This window comes from Melozone crissalis, unplaced genomic scaffold, assembly GCF_028551555.1.
Source record: "Melozone crissalis strain CALT ecotype California unplaced genomic scaffold, PUWL_Pcris_2 ptg000013l_1, whole genome shotgun sequence".
Classification (NCBI taxonomy): Eukaryota; Metazoa; Chordata; class Aves; order Passeriformes; family Passerellidae; genus Melozone; species Melozone crissalis.
The window spans coordinates 3,741,611-3,763,732 of record NW_026535791.1 but is presented as its reverse complement, the minus strand read 5'-3'; the positions used below and the strand labels follow the sequence as shown (position 1 = coordinate 3,763,732).

Below are 22,122 nucleotides of genomic sequence, written 5' to 3'. Positions count from 1 at the left end.
TCAGCTTGTCTTCCCATGGCAAGCAGAACACCGTCCTTGGGAAGGCCTGTTATCCTGAGAACAGATGTAGAGGTTTTGGGAACACTAGTTTCTGTTTTAGTTTCTGGTTTCTGTTTTGGTTTCTGTCTTTAATAAACAATTGTAGGTATTCTAAAACAAAGGGAGTGGTTAGAAATTTCTCTGTTAGCCTATCATGACATTGGATTACAGAATATTCATGGCGTTCGTTAGCACTGTTATTTAAGGTGATTGATTGATCAATAAAGTCGGACTTCGATGCATTACCAGGATGGTCGCTCTCCCCTTCACTTCAATAGGAAAAGACCTCTAAGTTCATAAAATCAAATTGCTAACCCAGCACTGCCATCTTCACTACTCAAGCATGTCCCCAAGTGCTACAATTAATGAAGGTTAGAGGAACTGGAATACTTTAGCTATATCCCTGATGTGCTAACCAGCACATCAGATCGAAACTGTCCTAGTTCACCTTAAATCCAGACTGCTCCATCCTTGTCAGTACTTCTTGTCAGAGTGACTAGATGTCACAACCAAGATGCTGTCCATGTAACCAGTCACTCTTCCCTTGCTGTACATCTCTCTGTTAGGAATGGGCCGCACCAAATTCTTACCCCAGCTCTCTCCCTCTCCTGCAGTCCCTTTCTTTTGCAGCCCTTGCATTACTGCATGCAGTCTTACAATCCCCTTCCCCACCATCCTGATCATCTCCTCTACACAGTGTGCACAAGCATGCCCGTACCCAAAGTTCAGATCCCAGACTGATAATCTTTCCCTGATCCCTGGGCACATGTCCCTGCTCTGTACAGCAGGGCCACAGGTCGCTGCTTCATTCCTCTGCTCTGATACCCAGCTGAACACACACACACACACACATTGCCACACATACAGAGGCCGTGTCTTGGGTATTTGGCCAGCATGTTCCCTCATTGTCAGCTGTTAAGATGCCGTCTGTTCCCTGTGGATGCTGTCAGTTCCCTATGGATGCTGGCTGTTCCCTAGGGATGGAATACTGTCTGTACCCTGTGGATGGGATGCTGGTTGTTCCCTATGGATGCTGTCAGTTCCCTATGGACGCTGTCTGCTCCGTTTCCCTCGGCTCGGGAGGCCCCTCTTGCTGCCGCCAGATGGCGCCGGAGCGCCGCGGGAGCCGCCAGGGGCCAGGGACGCGCTCCTGGCGCGAGCACCCTCTGGCTCGGCGGGGAGATGGGAATTTTACCATGGCGCGGGCCGTTCCGACCTCGGCATCCCACCCACAGCAATGCCAGAGTAAGGCTAAAGATTTCCGGCGCTCCGGAGGCCGAGCCCCGCAAGGCAGCGCCGGCGGCGGTGCCCGGCCGAGGCCGCGGTGTGGCCGCAGCTGTCAGGCGCTCGGCGCCGCTCAGGAACAGCCGGTGAAACAAAGCGCAGTAAGTCATTTTAAAGTTCCCTTTGCGGCACCCAACAGGCTGGTGAGCGGTGTCAGTGCTCGGCGAGCAGGGGCAGGCAGCAGCACGGCCCGGAGCTGTCCCACCGCCTTCCTGCCCGACACCGACAGTCCGGCCAGGACAGGAAAAGGGGAAAAGTTGGAGGCTTAAGAGCAGGTTTTATGGTTGGAGGAGGATCTCGCCCGTGCGAACAGAGAGAGGCGGAGGGTCCCCCGAGGTGCAATGGCGATGGATGCATCGGGAAGAATATGGCCAGCAGGGCGAAAGAGGGGATCCTCCCCACGACTCAGCCCCGTTGAGGCCACATCTGGAGCGCTGTGTCCCCTTCTGGGCTCCTCAGTACAAGTTGTTACTGGAGAGGGTCCAGTTGAGGACCCTCTAAGGATAATCAAGGATCTGGAGCATCTCTCTTATGAGGAGAGACTCCAGGAGCTGGGCCTGTTTAGTCTAGAGAGGAGAAGGCTGGGTGGAAATCTCGTCAATGCATATAAATGCATCACCAAGGCAGGTGGCAAGGGGATGGTGCCGGGCTCTTTTCAGTGGTGCCCAGTGACAGGACGAGGAGCAATAGCCATAAACTAAAACACAAGTTGCACCTCAACATGAGGAAGAACTTTCCTTGGAGGATGGGCAGAGCTACCCTGGCAGGTCATAGAGCCTTCCTCTCTGGAGAGATTCCAAACTCACCTGGACGCGTTCCTGTGTCACCTGCTCTAGATGACCGTGCTTTGGCAAGGGAGGTTGGACCGGATCATCTCCAGAGGTCCCTTCCGTCCCTTACCGTTCTGCGATCCAGAGGCGTTCCGGCGCCCCGAGAAGGGGGCGGTGGCGGGCGCTGGGGCCGCCCCTGTCCCGCCCACTGCGGCCCGCCCAGGGCCCGCCCGGGGCCGGCTCCGCAGCGGCGGCCGGAGCTGCAGCCGCCGCCCGCCCGTCGCAGCGCCGGCGCTGCCGCGGTGCCCGGCAGGGAAGATGGCGCCGTCCCACGTCCTCAAGTGCTGCCAGAAGGTGCTGGCCTGGGTGCCCGTGGCCTTCATCGCCCTGGTCGTGGCCTGGTCCTACTACGCCTACGTGGTGGAGCTGTGTGTGTGTGAGTGGACCGGGAGGGTCGCGGGCGCCGGGAGCTGCCGGCCGGGCGGGCAGGACCCTCCGCCGGCCGCCTCCTCCCCTGCGCTCCGGCGGGCTCGCTTGTCCCTGCGCCCGCCTCAGGCTTTCGCTCGGGCGGCGGAAGGAAACCCTGCCTCGGGCGCTCCCTCTGAGCCGGCTTTACCTGTTGTCCTCCCGCCCTCAGGTGCCTCCTGGTGGCGGGGTCCCGGCCCGGGGCCGCCTGTGGAGGTTCCGGGGAGAGGAGGAGGCCCAGGGTGCTCAGTCTGGGGACAGGGACTTCTCGAGAGCTCAGCCCCTCGTGTCTCCTCGTGAGGAGTTTCCCCTCTATTTTACTGTTGTTCATCCGTCTGATGTATCAAATAACTCCTTAAGGGTGTATAGGGGGTTCCCCTCCCTCCTTTTCATTCAGAAGCCCGGTGCCGGTGAAGCATTATGAGGCTGGAAACATCCAACTTAAGCGGGCTGGGGAAAGGATTTAGGTCTTAGGGGGTTTTGTCAGGCCGTATCCAGGCTTTCTGGACAAGGGCTCGTCTTTATATAAATCTGACTTGCAGCCGATGTCGATCAGGGCGATATTTACCCTTTGCTGTCTTCAGGAGGAAAGTTCCGTTCGGGAGGATGTTGGCTTTCCCTGGGCAGGGTAAATGGAGGGGAACTGTGGTGTGCAGTATTCATCAGGATTGCTGAAACTTGGAAGCAGCATAGGAAAACTAAGGAACGGGTTATTGAGCGTTTGGCGTGTTTAAGTAAGGAAGCTGAAATGAGAAAGAACCTCGAAAGTACTAAGAACTATTTTAGGCTACATATAGGTCTGTCTAGTGTCTGTAGGTCCTGGTACTACTTCTTATTTGTGTAAACTACATGCTTTGATATCCCTAGCTAGGAAAAAAAATGTTTGCATGTACTTTGTATCTGGGTAAACTGGTCTATACAGCCTTCCATTAACAATAATCACTTTGGTTTTTTCTGTGATGACTTAGTATTTTGGATAACTTTTCTGTATGCTGATGTTGTTTCTCAGCCTTTTGTATTTGGAGATCTAGACTGGAGCATGGACCACTGTCACAAATGTTATTTGAACTTCCAATAGTAGAGACATAGTTGTAAAATAGTGCTTGTTGGGGTACTAAGTGAAATGTTGATATGAGATACACTGACATATTTGCAACTATCCAAATTTGCCAAATAACTATTGTGCAGTTGTCTATGTGAATAAATAGGTTTTCTCGGAAATCATGCTTAAAAGTATAAACATTTGAAAACAAATTTGAGTCAGTCTACTGGAGGTGTGAGCATGGGTAGCTGTAACAGTAGTCCTGAAAGGGGCTGTGGGAGGTTATAGACTCACATTTTACAAGTTTTCTGTACCCACTACAGTCTGATTAGTATGACAAAAGGCAGATTAGGGCTATTTTTAAACAAAGAACAAAAACTCAGGGATTAAGAGGCTTGCCTAGGGTCGAACAGGTGGTCTCTGCTTGAATTGGGAACAGAGCCTCAAGCTCTGAGTCCCAGCTTTGTGTCTTGATCACAGAATGGGTCAGGACTAGGTGCTGTGAATGATTTGTCTATCATGAACATAGAGAAGCTGAAAAGAGCTCTTCTGAGTTCATTAAGGTTTCACTTGTGTGAAAATTGTTGAGAAGATTGGCTCCTGTTGAAGCAAGAGCTTCTGTGTCTCTAAGTCTTCTGGTTTCTAAAAGACTGGCACTTTTTGCTCACAAATCACTCTATTAATGTCTGTGCATATAGGCTTTTAAGAAAAAGTGTCATTTAATGAGCAAAATATTTACTGACTTCTGTTGCTGCCACTGAATTTTTCAGTTGTTACTTGTCTAAATCATGGCCGATGACCAAGGATTTTATTTGTCTTGTGAGTTTTTTTCTGTTGAGAGTTTGGAGGGTTTTGGTTTTTGTTGTTTATTTTTAATCTCTGTTGAATTTTGTTTACACTCCTGAGAAAAAGTCATCTCACCAAGTGAGAGGAAGGAGATTTTGTGTTTGGGTCCTTTTGGCATTGTGGATTTTTTCCTTTGCGTGGTTTTACTCTGCGGTTGAGTTCAAACCAGGATTGAGAGGATTTAGAGCAAAATACAAGGTTTTCTGTTTGTCTTGGCAGGTAGTTTTTCTTTCTGCTGGTGTTCCCTATGTTCTGTTTGTTTTGGGAAGGACAGCACTGTGTGCTAGAGGAAGAGCAAGGATGTGCCTCCAGCACACAGCTGATGCATGAGGCAACGCTGGCCTTTGCCGGTGCAGAAGCAGGGATATGGCTTTGGTGAGAGGCTGATCTGTGCCTGCTAAGGGAAAGAGAGATGGAGGAAGGGAAGCTTTAGAAATGAGGAGACATAATAGAAAATTTCAAGTAAATACTGGGTAAAAGAGAAATTGAAACCCCACAGCCATCAGTGTTTTTTCAAAGTTTATTCTAAAAAAAAATCAGTAGCTATTCAGATGTGATAGTAACAAGGAAACAGGAAGAGGGAAATCCTGTATTTTCCCAATTATTACTTCTTCCTGGTTTGGTTGTTTGTTTTTTTTTCCTTGTAGTCCTTGGTCATTTATTAAAGGTTGAACATATATTCAGTTAATAGATCAAGTGGGAAGCCAGGCTTAGTGTAGCATCCTAAAGGAGAAGATGGTGAAGTTGGGGCTGCTGCTTTCGTCACCTCACCCTTTTCCTTTCAGTTTTGCTTCTCTGTGCTGCTTGCCCCACCCTCCTCTGATGGGGTGCTCACATATTGCTCAATGTGGTGTCTGATGGACTCAGGCTTCTCTATAACTCACTCCTAGTATGTATTTACTGGATTATGCCTCTTCTGTAACCCTAAATTATATTACTTACACACTGGCTGTGAACACCAAGGAGGACTGGTGTGGATAAGATGAAAGGAGGCTCATGAGCTTGTCTATTGTTTTCCTCCCATGGGAACTGCCAGTATCATTCTGTCTCTCTGAAGATGTTGAACACGGGCCTGTTTTGACCACTATTGCTGTGTAGTTGTGATCCATCAAGTAAATTAGCTGTTAAGCTAATTGGAAAGGTGAAAACAGCCAAATGTGTGTAAGTTGAGGGAATGTCAGCATAGTGTAAAAATCCAGTGCATATGTGTAACTGAAGGAACTACAAAAGACTGAAGACAGGTCTCAGAGGGCTTTTTAAAATGTTTTGAAGTAGAAAACGCTGACTGAACACTTTCTAACTAGATTATTTCTTCTTTTCACACGTAACTTGCCCAGAGCTCTGTTTGCAAGAAAACACACCTAGCAGTGCTTAAAGGATGTTGTAAAATAGCTTTTTGTTAGTTTGAAACCATTTCATGTGTTCCTGCATCTTATCAAAACATGTTTTGCTTTTAACATCATTGCTTTGGTAAACAATGGCTATATTATGCTGCTGCTGAATTGGACCAATTGTGTTTGCTTACCACATCCCTCAGATGCTCAGAAAGAGTGAAATGCTTCTCTCGTGGTTTGCTTTCATTTATGACTGGCTTGGATCTTATTATCTATCCCAAACGTTTTTGTAGGTGGTGGGCTGTAGTGCAGATTGGTTTGAGGGTGGTCACAAGACACTGTTTTGCCACGTGTAGTTGGTGCGTGAAGTCAGCTCATTTCTTACAGGCAGCCCTTCTGCTAAAAAACACTTCCAGACTTTGGCAGTGCAGTCTTGCACTGAGAAAAAGAGGAGTTTGTTAACTTTGAGTTGTCTGCAGCCCCTAACTAAAGTGTTATGACTGGAGTTACTAAAAAGAAACAAAACGGCAAAAAATCCTGATCAGGTTAGCTTTTTACTTCTATACTGAGGACTGCATTTTCTGAAAATCACAGTCCTGACTCTTCTCTTGAGCCAGGAGTTTTCAGGATAATGACTTTTTTACATGTTTAGTAGGCTTGTGAATGAATGAGTGTTTTCATGCCTCAGGGTCTGCAAAGTATGGAAAACTCTGATTTTGAAAGCTATGGGAGAAACTAGTTGTGTATTCTTTTCATCACATCTAGTTGCAGAAGGTTTGCTTTTTTTGATACAGTGTAATGTCTAGGGTGTCTGAAATCCTGGCAAACAAAGAAGTTTGTACTTTAGAATGCATAACTTCGTGTTAGTAGTACAAATTATACTCCTTGCCGTTCCAGGAGACTGCAATGTCTCTTGTCAGTAGGGAGCCAGCTCTGATTTCCCCAAAGCACGGCCCTTATGAGAAGCACATGGTGATCCCTTGTAACACTCCCCATCTGAAGAGTCTGTTGCATAAACAGAGAGAAGGTAATTCCATCTGCCTCCTCTGAAAGAAATCTCTACTGAAAATGCTAATGCCATATCTCTCAGGCAATGGCAAGGTGATACCAACAGCAGTTCTGATTTCAACCTACAGAAAAGCTGAAGTATCAGCACTGGGGTACAACGTTTGCATGTTAAGCATGTAAAAGGCATTCCCGTAGGAAAAGAGGGTCACCTGTCAAGAAAAGGAAAGCAAATTAAACAGGTTAGATCATTGGTTAGTTAACTATGTTTACGTGCCTCTCATGAATTTGAAAATACAGAAATTGAACCACTCTGCATACACTTAATTTTGTTGTAATCTCTCAGCATAAGCATGCATATTATCATCTTAAATGAGAACCTTTTCTGTTATTATAATTAGAATTCCTGTTGAGGTGGTCAGACTGGATACAGATTATTGGAAAACTAAATGCTCAGCCGAGGAGGAAGATTATCTTCTATGGTGCCTTGCACTGTATTGGTCATACTAGTTTATAGGGACAGGTGGACATGTGCCTTTTACATTAAAATGCAATCTGCTCGCTTGGCAGTCCTCTAATGAAAAAATTGTTCCAAGTGCAACAGCCTGGTTTCTTGAAGAGTTATCTTGTATCTGCTCTTTGTTCTGCCATCAGAAGGACTCCATCCCTCTTCTCCCTCCCAGCCCTCTATCTGCAGTGCCCGCCCCAGCCCCTGCATCTGCTAAACCATTCCTGACAGCTCTGCAGCAGCTGGCATCTTTCCTTGATCTCTAATTACTATCTGGTCAGCAAGCAGTGTGGTGCAGTGACCAGTTCGGTGCTGCCCAGCTTGCTCAGGGGACTAGGCAGAAAATGAGCAGCTGGGCTCAGAGCAGCTCTGCCAGCAGGGAGTTTGGGCTTGTCTCCTCTGCTGTCCAACAGCTTTGATGAAACTTAGTGGTGCATGCTTTGTGTGAGACCTACTGCGAGCCTCAGCATTGTCTGAAACTGCTCCGTGGGCAGGATGGGTTTGGAGTAGGGTAGAGAAGGGGCTTAGGGAAAGCAAGGAGCTGAGCAAGTGTGTGAGCTAAAGCAGGAGCTCTTCCTGTTTTCCTTTCTTGTAGCCATGGTCACTCACTGCTGCAGTGCTTCCTGATTGCCTTCTAGATGTGGACTATAAAGCTTTGCTTCTTGCTTTGAAAGGACTTGGATACCCTGAGCATTTAATATTATGGAAAATAACTTCTCTCAGTTTTCTCTCTGGTAACAGCAGTAGGAGATTTCTGTATGCCTCTAGAGTTAGAACAGTGATCTAAATGTCACTTTCATTTTTAATCAGGACTTTTATGTTCCTTCGTCACTTGGGAGTCTCTGTTTTCCTGCAAGACGCTGTGGATAAAAGGACCAGAATTTCAAGCATATATTTTCAGCAGACATTACTTTGAGGTCATTGACCCTCTCCATACAGTGAACTTCAGGTTCTTCTGTCTGTTGAAATTTCAATAATTAAAACTTTGTTCTCTACTGACTCATATTTTTATGAGTTAATTTCATATGCTTTTCATAATCAAAGAATTTACAGGGTTTAAAGATGGGTTTCAGAGCTGAGTTCTCGTATACCTGCGATAGTTGAAATGCTTGGATGGCACTGGACCTGCTTTTACTCTTGGAACTTGAGACTGTGGTGGAAAATGGGAGTAAGATAGATTCTAATTGTCTGCCTAAAATTGTGCCTGTTAATGCTGAGGGTTCATGCCACTGATTTTTCACCCATTCAGTGCATCACTTTGTTAAACAGTTTCTTACAACTGTAAGATTTTATGCTGGTTTAACATGTACTTTTCTTACAAGTGTTACAAACTGTAGGTTCCTGAAACAGCTTTTATGGAGTTTTGATCTCAGTCATTAACTTCTTCCAGCTGGTGCATAATCTACATGTAATAGGATGAGTATACAGTTTTTTCTCATTAGAATGTATAAAATGTAACAGAAACATTTGGAAAGTAAGCACAGACCACTTTTTTTTTTGTGTAAGCTGAATCTCCACCAAGGTGTGATTCAGTTATAAAAGAGATAATGGGATTTGTTCTTTTAGCCACTTCCCCAATATTCCTCCTTCTGCTGTCACTAAACTGTTTTCTGTGGGATGTGCTTAACTCCTTCTCTCCCGCATCAAGAAACAAAAAAGCCAGATTTTTCCCACTCTTCTGCTTTCCTTCCTCCCCACAATCTTCAGTGGAATACCTAATCTTTAACCATCTTCCCTTATCTTTGCTAGAAGTCAAGTTCCCCCTCTGCAGCATTTCATGCCTCTGCTTTTCCTTTTTTCTCAAACAACCAAATGGCTCATCCATTCCTTCTTCATCTTTTCTTCTGACTCTTAAAATTCTCTTGTGAGATTGTCAAAGACAAGCAGATCACAAGAGCAGCATGCTTTGCCTTTGCAGTTCCTGCAGCAGTCTCTCTGATGCTGTACATGATGCAGCATTATCTTAAATGTGCAACATGGAACCATTTCAATCATATGGTGGTGTACAGAGAGAGGGTTTCAAAGCAGCAATCCTTTGTTTGTGATATTTCACTTGTGCATCTCCATGTGTGTTTGTCTCCAGTGTGGGAAATTTTTATGCATCTCTTGTGAAGTGCTAGGTGCAGTGATAGCTGTTTGGGGTTTGTTTTGTGGGTTTTTTTTGCATTTTTTAAACCTCTTTGTGACAAAAAAAATTTAGAGCTTGAAGAAATTCATCTAGGATTAGGCAAGCTGCCAGTGCAGAGAGAATGAAACAAAGTTTAGATTAAATTTAAATAACCTTGAAAGAAACAGACATTATTTGTTTGAGGAGACCTAAACACATAGTTATTTTATAAGCTGGTTTGCAGTTGTGTGTGGTGGACTTAAAACTTAAGTGCCTCATCTACTGCCTTGTCATGGGTGTGAATGCAGAGAACCTGTTACTATATCATTCTTCATGACAAGTAGTCATTCCTTTTAGCTTTGTCAAGTTTGGATTTTAAAAAAGAGAGAAAGGAAGTGTACATTGCTTTGTGATTGATTGAAGGATTTTACATCTGTTGGTTTGTGACCTGCAGATTTACCCTGAACATTGCAAAGGAGACCAAAACTTGGAGCAGAGCTCTTGGAGCAATGTGGTTTCTGTTCCGTTTTGCAAAATCCTATGTGACCAACACTCATATGACTTTTTTACAGTATCTGAAACAGGATGCAATCTATGCATAGGATTTCTGTGGGGATGTTTTGTGTGTGTATATTTTATCTATTTAATCTGCTGCTTCTTAAATTTCATGTTGGGGAGTTTAAATAATTGTATTTTTTAAAAGTTCGACTTCAGCTTTGTAATTGCATACAGTGATACTATGGCTGTGTTCCATGGTAGATACCTACTGAGATAAAGCTAAAGCAGCAAGCAGTGCAGAGAGTAGGCTTGAACTTCTGTAATAATTAATAATTTAGACAAATCATAAATTTTGACAGTGGAAAGCCTGAAGACCATTGACCACTAGATTCAGTTATGTTTTTCTCTTTTGTGTGGCTATTTTCTGTTAACATCCTGAAAGCTGTAAATATCCTATGTTTCTCACTACTTCCCACACTTGTAGAATCCTATTGCCAAGTTAAGAGTGGAAGTGGGAATCTCTTTGTGAGCAGAAGCAATGATCTGGGAGAGCTTTCAGGTACATGCAGGGCCTCAGGAGCTGTGCTTCCATGCCTCAGGATTTGTGACAGTGACAGTGCTCTCCTCTTGCTGCGCGCCTCTCTGGAGGCTTCAGTCAAGCAGATGCACACCCTGCCCCCATCCCAAGTGATGACAACAGGTTTAAGGGTCTGGGCCAATCACACCTAGTTGTTGGTCTTCAGAAGCAACCACTCTCCTGCTCTAACTTCCTACAACTCACTGGGGTTGCTGACTTTTGTGCTGCAAGCAGCAGTCATTTCTTGGACATCACAAACATTGGTTCCCACCAGAGTGCCCCACTCCAGTACTTCACCTGCAAGCAAAGATGTGCTTGCAACTGTGTTGCTATGGCGGGTGATAGCCTAGGAAGGTGACAGAAGTTAATTCTCTCAGTAGGAGCCATGCATGCCTCAAGCCCTGCTTGTTTCTTGTTAGGCAGCATGCCAGCCCTGCTGTTACCTCCAGTGCTTTTCCCTGGGAGCCCTAATGCATCTCTGAGGAGCAGTAGGCAGAACTGTTCTCCCCTTGGCTCATATTGCATTAGGATTTACAGTATTTCAGTTAACGTTCTTGGAGTCCTGACTTTATGCTTTTCAAGAATATGTGGTGAACTGTCAGCAGGCAGGTGAACTCAGAGGATTTTTTTGGTTTATTTATTTGCTGGAAGCAATAGTTACTGAATGAGAGATCGTGGATGTTAGGCTGTGCTCTTTTGTATGCTTGCCTCTCTGTTAGCTCTGGACTACTATCAAAGATTCAGTCTAGATCTTCTGGAGTATCCAAAAATCCCTTTGCAGTGGCTCATACAGTCTTTGTGCTTTCACTTTTTCATATTCCTAAGTAATCTGGTACTTAAATGAGACCTGCATCAAAATGGTGTCCTTCTGACCTTGTCCTCTATCCAAAACTTTCTATCCTTTTATTACTAGTGGATTTTTCCCTCTGCAGCACCTGGATCTTTTTTTATGTTTCTAGGGAGTTGCCATCATTTCTTCCTTTTTGCAAAGCAGCTAGAGGGTGTAGATTTAGCTTGTCAAGCTTTGTCTCAGGATGTCTCAGTCTAAGTAAGGTTTAATGTATAACATTTTGTTTTACAACAAGAACAATCAGCAAAGCCTCCAGCATCAAAAGATGCCAGCATTTGCTACCAATCAACTTGATAACCCATATATGAACAGATTCCCTAAATCACCATGAGACATCTTTAAACCTTTGTTTATTTCATAAATAGTTTTATAATTTTGAAAGTGCTTAATATTTATTAATATTTACAAGTCCAGTTTGTTGAAGACAGGAGTTCCCCATCAGTACTCTCCCACAACTAATATACTTGTTTTTACATGACATGTTTTTCAGTACAAAGTTCCTTAAAGGGCTGAATCCAGGAGCTTGGCTTATTAATATCTTGATGGGAATCCATGTAGATTACATTACTGGCTGCTCTGTTGTCAGTGCACTGTTGGCTGAAACTCTTAACATAGGCAGGTCCATATTTAAGCTCAGGTGGCAAATACCAGTCAAACCTGACCAGCATTGCAAACTTGAAACTTCACTTAGGGAATCCAGTGACACAATGCATGAGGGGAGGTCAGCTTGATGGGCAGTTTGATTTCTTCCATTACTCAGTGAACTTGGTGACAGCAAAATCCTCCTCTCAGCAAACAGAGTGCCTAATGCTTTGTAAGGAGATTTACAAGGAGATCTTTATCCACAGAGTTTTGCAAGGAGATTTTATCCTCACATTTCAGGAAACACTTGTTGCAAGCTGGGCCAGTGGGTAAGCAAGGAAACTGATTTTAGAAGAGTCTGAAGCCAAACATGAAAAAGAAGCCTGATTAGCAAAGCAGGTTCCTCTTGGCTGCTGACCATTCTCACTGCTGGGTGAGGGTTCAGGTCTGCAGGTCACAGCAGCTGTGTCTGGAATTTTTGTTCTCCATGAGCTGACACCTCTGCTCTCCTGCCAGCTGTGTGGAATAGATAAATGAAGACTTGCTTATTTTCATCTGTCTGGTGTAGAAGTAAATGGATTTACTAGTAATGTCCTCAGCCATAAGGCTGTCAGCTTTAAGTGACCTTTATTCAAGGCAGGTATTGACTGACAGTCACAAACTGCATATTGGTGTTGTTTTCATCAAAAAGAGTTGGCAGATTGTTAATGACTTGAAAAGTACTGTTATGAAAATATATGTTGGTTGGAGGGGATTTTTGCTTGCTTTGGTTTTTACTTTATATCTACTGACAGTTTCTGGTATTATCTGCAGAGCACCTGATCTTGTGCAGGGTGTGTAAGACAGCTCTGTACAGCACCGTGTTTGCCAACACCAGCTGATTATCCTGTTTGTCACTGCTATCTCTTGCAATTATCCTAGTAGTGTCAGCTACAGAACTACTGGAGTTATTCCTAACACAACAAGCATTTTCACATGTGTAGATGCTTGAGTGTAGTGTTACTCTGAGCTTGATCTGGCCAGCCCGAGGATAAATACCTTTCCTTCAAATGCAAATGTAATTAATTAGTGGTGTGGACATTAGCTAGCTCCATTCAGATGCTTCTGAGTTTCCCTGCCTTTTTGTCAATTCTGCTTTTTCCTGTTCGCTGATGTGCCAGAGAGAGCACAGCTCACTGACTGATGCAAGTAAGAGCTCTCTTTGTCTTTTGAGAAGAAACCAGGCTTTCTTTTGGCTCTGTCTGATAGCTTAAAGACAATATTGGAAGCAATTTATGCACAGCACTTCCATGCTGCTGAGCAATAAAGCTGTTACTGTTATGATAAAGCAGAATTTTTGGTAAAAAATTGAATGAAGTCCAGTAATATGAGTAACCAGCTGAAGAAAGTGTGTAGAAGTAATTCCAGGGTTTTAAACCCATCAAAATGCAAATAGAATGAGCAGCGTCAAGAGTAATTAAATAGCCCAAGAAAATCAAGTCACATTAGGGGGTTTTGAGCAATTATGGTAAATTGAAAGTGAGTAGTGCTTCTTGGGGAATGGGGCTTTTCAGGGCCAGCAGACCAGGTGCATTGCTGCAGCTGAGTGCTAACTTCATATTTAGAAAAATCCTTTAGTAATTTGGGCTGATACCTCTCTTAATACACAGTAGTTGGTGCATAGTCCCCCCTATGCAAGTGTGGGACTGAGGTTAAGACCTGGCCACACTTTCTTCTGCATGCTGACCAAGTGTAACTCTTGGGTTTGAAATCATTTGAGAAGTGCAGGCGCCCTTGTTGAGAAGACCATTAGGAGACCTTTGGTATAACTTTCAAGAATATTTTGTAGATGCAGCGGTAAGGAGCCATCTGTAGGATTTTGTGGGTTCCAGAAGTCAGCTGCCTTTGTAGCTATGTTTTTGAACTATGTAAGTGGTAGCATGGAATTTACTGTTCCCACAATACGTGGCAGAAATCTTCCCAGTTGTCATAGCTAAATTCATTGCTCAATGTAACTCAGTACCCAAGAAGTATCTTGCATTGCTTATGCTAATTTCTGCTGTAGACTGGTTGTATTTATGCATGTACTCTGTATTGAGGCTGAAAAGACCTTGGTTAAATAAAAAGTTGCTTTATTATTGTGATAAGAGAGCATTTTCTGGGCAGCCAGCCTCCAGCTGCTCTCAATTACTTGTTCTAGTGAAAGAATCATGTTCATATTGTTTAAACCATAAAACAAATCATAATGATAGCTGGTAACAAGTAACAGAAACATTCTGCAGTGCAAGTTGAACTGCCTTGTTTGAAATATGAATTCATTTTGCCTGTCCCTGTGATAATGCTTCTGTGAATCCTGTACTGATGGGCATGGCAATCACGAGTGTAGGAAATGTGGTTGTAAAACAGAGCATCCCCCTTTGAGCCAGTATTTCTTCCCTGCCTGCATTTTCTGCATTTTCTTCCTCCTATTTCCTCCCACCCCAGATTCTCACACATACTCAGTACCTGCAGTGCCTTTGAAGGCATCATCTTGTGATCATTTGAAGTCACAAGGCAGTAAGTATCTCAAGTGCTCCTGCTGAGCACAGGAAGTGTGAGGAGTTTGGGCTCTGGCTCATGCTTTAAGGCATCGGTGGCCCTGACAGCATTTCTTTCCCCTCTCATGGCTGTGTGTGACCCAGGACAGTGAGAGGTCCCTCGCTGCCATTCCCCCTTCACCCTGCACCCCTGCTGTTTGTGATCACACAGACTTGTGGTGTGCTAGCTACCGACTTCATTGGTGGCTCAGGTGTGAGCTCTCACTTTTTCTCTGTCTGCCACAGGGGAGTGGGTAGATGGTTAAGAGGGGTAACTATACACCCTTGCAGCAAGAGTTGTCCACCACAGGTCACACCTCTGAGACAAGCATCGTGTCAGACGTGGCTGATGGTGCAGCCGTGCTGCAGACCAGCCCCAGGCAGTGCTGCTGCTGAGGCACATGGTGTGGCAATGTGACTCTTGGTGCTGGCTCAGCACAAAGGAGCCACATCTCCCGCAGCACCATTCTATAAAATGTTTCTGAATCCCCTGGCAGTATGCTGGGAGTGGAGAAACCTATTGTGTCCTATTCCTGGATATCTGAAGTTGAAATACATCAGTCTAGTACAGTATGAAGATAATACAATGCTAAGCTTATATGGCTCAAAATTCTGCAAAGAGCATTCATGGTGACAGTTAAATGTGTGATTCCTGGACCCCCATAGCCTTTTAGCAGGAACCTGGCAACATCTTCCTGCTTTGGCTTTTGGCTACATGATGCTGTCAACTTAGTCATCTTGAATCATTTTTCTAAAACAACTCTGGGCTGTTAAGGGAGGAGAGCACCTAGTGTGTGTCTGCCAGCTGGGAAATAAGAAATATCTCAGTGTGGGAAGGTCACAGAATTAAGGCTTTTAGAGAACAGTGGAGAAGTGCTAAGGTCTTCATGTTCTGTTGCTGCCCTGTAACAGAAGCCAAATGAGTATTTGCTTATGGAAATTTACTCATTGTCCTGCTTGTATCAGTAAATAGTGTTTCTGTCAGCTTCTTGTAACTGATTAGGGTCTGCTTTTGCAAATGGAAATTATGTAACCATAAATCCAAGTTACACTTTCAATAAAATGCCATTTTCTGAACAAATTAAACAATGAGATGATGTCAGTGGTGCTTGCCTTTGCAGACAGGGCAGTGCCTGCAGGGGTTTCTGTTGAATTTCAGTACTGGTAACTTCTGGAAATATATGAGTCTGTGTGTATAAATGTGCATGGGTAAGTATAGGTATGTTTAGTTATTTGTTTGTACCTCTTTTCATGAAAAGCTGAGAAAAGCTAAGGCTGTGCAACTAGTGAAGGGATGCAATTGCACTTTTATCTCTACTTCTTCCCACCCTTAAGGAATGCCAGCCAAAATGTGAATGTTACTTTGAAATTTGTGGAATGGCTGGAATAACCGAAGTGTGACTCCTGCTCAGAGCTGTCGTGGGCGTGGATGTGGAAATAAGCATAGCACTTCAGTAACAAGATCAGTTCTTGTCCTTTGCTATACTTCTATATTGGCTGGAGTTGATTTTCTTCCTCTGCAAGAAACTTATCTAGCTATGGTTGGAACATGCCTTTTAGGGGAGTAGGAAAATGTGACTGGGGAGGGGAGAGTTTATTCCAAGCTTGAAGACAAATGTCTTTTAGCATGCCTCTTGCAAGGTCTTGGGAGTACATGGCACCTCTTTGCCTCAGAATAGAGAGATTTGGTTTTTTCCTATTACGCAGTAAGTTGGAAGATGCATGAACACGTCATAGCAACCCTGAAAATAAGCCTGAAACTAAAAGCAAACCAGCTCCCTAACACTTTTCCTTTAGAGATGAGATATTCTGAGAGGTTTCCTTGAAGCAGCTTAAAAAGTGCTCCAAAGCTTTCTGAAGTTGACATTTCTATCACTTCACACTCCAAGAGGAATGCTTCCAACAAGTGACATTTTCCCCCAGTTTCATTTGTTACACAGCTAATGATGTCCCTGTGTCTGCAGGATTGTTTCCTGTGATAAAGCTGTAGGCTCCTGCCTCTTTCATTCTTGTGACTTAGGTGAGATGAAAGATAACAGACAACAATGTGAGGAAGAGTATCTAGGAAAGTGTCACCAACCACTGGGGTCATAAAGGAAAGAGTATCTTTGTTGCCAGGGGTGATGCTAGGTGTCTAAATCAAAACTAAGACAACTTTTTCCTCTGTGAAAGTCAAATGTGCAATTTGTGCTTGTCCCCTTAGTGGACAGAGTTATAAAGTACATTTGAATTCAGCCTAATATAGGCTGTATGGTGTATTTTAGAGGTAGTATTCTATAGAAAGGGATTCCGCATACTTCAAATTGTGTGCTTCATCCTGGAGGGACCCCAAAATGTTGGGAAGTCCAGTGTGTAAGGTGCTCAATGGACCAGCTGACAACGTGTTGCACCTGTACATTTTTGAGCAAGCTGCAGCAGCATGAAATTCAGTGTAGGCCTGTCTACCTCTCTTTACAAGGAGGTTTGCTGCACTCCTTCCTTAGAAGGATTTTGGAAACCCTGAGATAGCCAAGATAAAGCTCTGTGCTGCAGTCAGACAGACAAGATTTGTCCAATTTGTTCAACTCCCCTGGTGCTGTAGCACTGAGAGGTTGAATCCTTTGAAATTCTGAGGCCATAGGGAAAACTCCATTTGCCTGAGTGTTCAAGTGCCTGCTTCTGAGCTCTTTGCATTGAAGTAAACTGCAGCTTTCACTGTCTGGTCACGTTTCATCCTTCCCTGGCAATATCTTTCTACAACTTCATAAGTCTTCTCACAAAACCAGGAACTTAATGCTAAGAAGCAAACCCAAAGAATATTTTTCCTTTTATAGCTGAGCAATAGACTGATATGGCAATATATTTCAAAATCTTCAAAAGAGCAGCTGTTTTACACCACTTATGTTTGTGAATCATGGGCAGTTTGTGTTGATTGCAGTGCTTAAGGCACTAACTTTGGCTGATGCATCTATCTAGTGTATAGTGCTGTTGCAACCTGAGGTTAACATATAAATCATAAGCAGTATTTATTTTGTTTTTGAAAAAATCAGTAAGTGAAAAGGCAGTGCTGCCTTGGGATTTTTCCCCCATCCCATGTCCCTAACAAGAAACCGTATTTCAAAAACGTTTGAAGTGAAAGTGGCACTAATTTAGCAGAAGCTGGCAGCCATCTAAACATCACAAGCAGCAAAGGAGAAAAGTGATAGGGAGCAAACTTGTAACTACAGGCCAGGGATGGGGCCCACAATGGCAATGTCATGTTCTGTGAGGTGTTTTCCCCTGATGTAGAGCTCAAAAGCAAGAATTGATTTCACCATGGTACAGAGCTTCTTGTTAGATGGCTGGCCTAACAAATACTTAAAAGTCTTTTTTACATAAAGATTGACTGTTAACTTATGTGAAGAAAGGCTTTGCTTTGTAGTATAAAGATCCTAAAGCTGTTCATGTGCCATCTGCTGAGTGGATTTGGACTAGTAGAGTTGCTGTTCATTAAATCTACTTGCTAATGGACATTAGAACTGTGAAAAGGATTGAAACAGTAACATTAACTTGCATGAGCCTCTGAGACAGAAGAGAACAGGACATGTTTTATTTCATTGGAGGATATTAAGGCAGGATGAAAATCACAAGCATTTCCATGTTGGCTTTTACCTCAAACTGCAGGAGTTTCTCAAATGAAAATTGTTCTACACAGTCTAATAACTGCATTCTAACCTAAGGGACCTATGTATGAAAGAGAAATTATCTCCCTGGTGCTGTGAAGCTTAATTAATTTTTTGAAGGTTATTTAGGGATCTTTTTGATGAAGTCCCACGTGATAAAATACTATCTTGTTTTTTTCCTTGGTTTTGCATGCAAAACCTGTTCATTATTTTGAGTCTTCAAACATCAGATTTGGCTCACAGCTTTGTTTCATGCTGAGAGCAGAAATTAGGCTACAAATTAAGGAGTACTTTAATGACAATTATATCCAGATATCCTGAAGTTTTATAGATAACTATGTTCTCCCACCCCCAACAGAGGATAATTAAGAACTTTTTATATTTCTTGTCCAAGGAATTAGATGTTTATGAATGAATGTGTGCAAAGGTGTTTACTTAAGATGTGAGGAGCCAAGGATAAAGCTAAATCTAAAGTAATTTTAGTATTTTTTTAAGTTAAACAAACATACTTTGCAAGCTTATTTTACCTCTGACTTTTAAAATAACTTTTATCTTCTCCTTGCATTGTTGAAAACATTTTAACTGGAGCAATAACACATTGGTAAAATTTTAAGCAAAAACACTCACAGGATTTGCTTTAAAAATTATTTGGCTTCTGAAGCATGCAGTGGAGTTTCAGGCAGAAACATGGGAGCAGGCTGTGCAAGTATGCATAACTAATGTGAAATGAAGCTGTTCTTTAGGATTGACCTCCTTGAGTTTGAAGGCAGCATTTTTCTATCCCAAATGGTAATTTCTTCCTCCTTTAGATGGAAGGAATCAGAACCTTTTCCATTAACTTTGCAGAGGCTTCTGTGTACAGAGGGTGGATATTCAATGGAAAGGTATGCGGGCAAGAAAGAAGGAAAAAACCCAAAAACATGCTTGAACAAAAAGGGATCATCTATACACTGAGGTATCATGTCATTATGCCTCTTGCTGGCCATGAAAAGAGGCACAGGTGCATAATGCAGTCATAGACCCTTTCCCTGTAGGTATCTACAGCTAAGTGACAAATGCCACCTCTGTAACAAGCTGCCCTTCAGAAGTGACAAATGCCACCTCTGTAACAAAGCTGCCCTTCAGAAAGAAGTCTGCAATGCATACTCAAGCCCTGCAGATGTAACAGTCTAGTGTGCATCTGGAAAAAGCTTTTTTGAATTGTTGCACAAGTTAATGACAGTAGAAATGTCAGAGCTGGGAGAGGGGAAGAAATATGTAGTGAGCTAAACTGCAGGAGGCACAGTGTGCCCTGTTAGGATTTTGCTCATACTGGTGACCAGAAGCTTTAAGATGGAGTCAGGAAGGATCCTTTCCTAAGTGAATTTCAGTAATTCAGTGTCCAAGGAAGAAATCCAGCAAGGGGAGTGATATGAACACAGCAACCAACAAGTCCAGCAGCTCTCTGTTCAGCATCATCCCTGAACCGATAAACTGAGTGTGAAGGTTTTGGAGAAGCCTGAGGGCAGGAAGATGTACTAGTCAGGCAGTGTACAAGGTAGATTTGAACAATGGAATTTGCTGTTGGCGTAAAAGGAGATGAGGAGGTGGAGAGATTTTAACTATGTATGAAGAATTCAGGTCAGGGGGGAAAAAAGGCAAAAAATAGTATGTGACAGGAAGAGAGAAGTGGGGGGGGGAGGAAAACTTAAGGAAGAAAGTTGAGAGTAACAGTTTCACAGGAAAAGTAAGAACTTTTAATTTTGTTTTCTGCTTTCCAGTGGTACACCTGTTGGCCTAGCTGTTGACTCAGAAAAATGAGTTAGGTGCATATAGGAAGGGGAATGGGCATAAATTCTGACTAATTATTGTCTGTGGAGTGTGCTCGCTTCATTAGCCCAGGGAACTGCATCCCTTCAGCTCTTCCAGTAACTCGCCAAGCATCAAGGCTGGCAGGAGGAATATTGACTCCTGTTTTACCCCGGTGTTGGGTGGGGAAACTCTCCTGACACCTAAAGTATGCTTTGGAACAAGTCAGCAACTTTGTATATCTCACTTGTAGCCAATTATTTCATTATATACAAATTTACCTAACTTTTTTTTTTCTCTTCCAGTTACCATTTCTTCAACTGTTGAAAAAGGTAATTTTTTAAAGTTTTTATGAAGATGTGAATAGCTGCTTTGCATGCAAATCCTAAGGAACATAGAGTTTAAATGTACTCCTTTATGTGTGAGCTCTGTGTGGTGAGTAGATTAGTGCTAAGAAACAAGGTAAATATTGTACAGTTGAGTCTGTTTTGTTTCTAATACCACAAACTTGGGATGATGACAAGATCTGTGACTAATGCAAGTAATGCAACTATGATTTAAGTTTGCATTTATTTTTAAATGGGTACCTACTAAGAACAGAAAAAGGAGAAGAGAGAAGGAACTGCAGCACATACACAATTCCATTTTCTATTTAGGCCTGTGACCTGGGAGACTTCTGGAAGAGGGTGAATTTTTGTTGTACTGCTTAATATTTTCCAAACAGCTTACCAAATTCTTCAGAACTCCATTCTTAAGGAGTAGTTAGAATTGTGCAAAACACAACCATTTCAAAAGTGGCTACACATTATAATTTTAAATTTCCAGGTCAAGTGTTTGAGGCCTTGTTTTGAGAAATTTTAATCTTCATATTGGCTTTAGCAAGTACATGCCACAGTGGGTAGTAGTACACAGTGACAGAGATAAAAACTAACAAAAAAAATTCTAGTATATTGTTGCTGGGATATTTGGGAGTTCATTACGGTTTATAGGGAAACATGAGTGGTAGATTAAGCACAGATTTGCACTTCAACAATCCACAGAGGGCTGTTTCAGACTGGTAAAATCTCATCTCTTAAAAATTTTGCAAAAGAGCACAAAACTAGAAGCTAATCTATCAGTTTTCTTCCTGGTGAATGTTTACCAGAACACTGTAAAAAGAAGGAATCTTGATGGAATTTGTTGTTTAATTTCTAATGAAGAGCTGAAAGAATAGGAAAATCTTCAAAATAAACTGTAAGCCGTTCAAGTTGTGAGCTTGTGTTACACTGGATTTTTTCATCCCATTTTACAGCTGGGCTTTACCTTGACTTCACAAAATTCTGCAAGGTGCTGCTGTACTTGCTGTTGACCTGTAGATGAATAAATTTTCCTTTCCAATTGCTTCCTGAAAGGCAAGATTCATGTATCAGTTAAGGAAGTCTGGCAGAGCAATGTTTGTGTTGCATAGTCAGATCACTATCGCAAATGCAGCACCTATCTAACTGGATCAGGTTCTTCTAAACCTACCAGAGAAGGAAAATGCAAGATTAATTAATGAGAGTGATACTATCACTGGAACCTGTTAGGCTCTTAACAGCTGTCACCTGCATGCTGCTTGCACCTCCCATTCTGAATCATGTCATAGGCATCCTGTATGCATGAATTTATCAACCATGAAAGTTGATTTGAAAATGACATGTGAAGTCTTCTTTGATTTGAGAAGAAAGGTGGCTTTAGTTTTCTAAAGTTCTTATAAGCCAGCTCATGATAACCAGGAATCACCATCAGAGGAGTTGAAAGAACAAAATACCAGAAACATTGCTATGTGAATCAATAATGTGCATCTTAGCAAATGTATTTTGCTCCGTATTTCAGTGTAATACATACTGCAGTAAAAGGATTTGAATATAATGGCAACTTTTGATTTAATTAGTGGTGATTCCTTCAACTTGTTAAGGCTCATTTTTGCTTTGTAATTTTATATTCTTGTCTAGTTTTATATCCATTAGGACAGAGGAATAAAGTCAACTCTGAATCTCTGTTAACAATGTAATCTACCACTGTTATATATTATTGCCTCTCTGCCATCTGACCCTGTCTTGAAAGTAGTATTAAGAATGATTCAGAAAAGAATGTTAAGGGCAAATCTTAGGAGAGCTTAGCATATTTTAAGAGGATTCTGAGAGCATGTCTTAAGACATTGTCTTCTTGAGGCCATAAATTTGGCATAGTATGCATCAGTGCCTTTAAAG

General features: G+C 42.8%; 1 protein-coding gene across 2 annotated transcripts in view; it reads left to right on the top strand.

Moving 5' to 3' along the window:
- The first annotated feature begins 2,383 nt into the window (after positions 1–2,383).
- ZDHHC20 (zinc finger DHHC-type palmitoyltransferase 20) overlaps positions 2,384–22,122 on the top strand; it is a 49,805-nt gene continuing 30,066 nt past the window's right edge. For both annotated transcript variants that reach the window (XM_054272295.1, XM_054272294.1), the window contains exons 1-2: positions 2,384–2,529; positions 20,197–20,223. In XM_054272295.1, the coding sequence (XP_054128270.1) occupies positions 2,412–2,529; positions 20,197–20,223 (145 nt within the window). In that variant the 5' untranslated portion in view covers positions 2,384–2,411. The remainder of the gene's footprint in view (positions 2,530–20,196; positions 20,224–22,122) is intronic.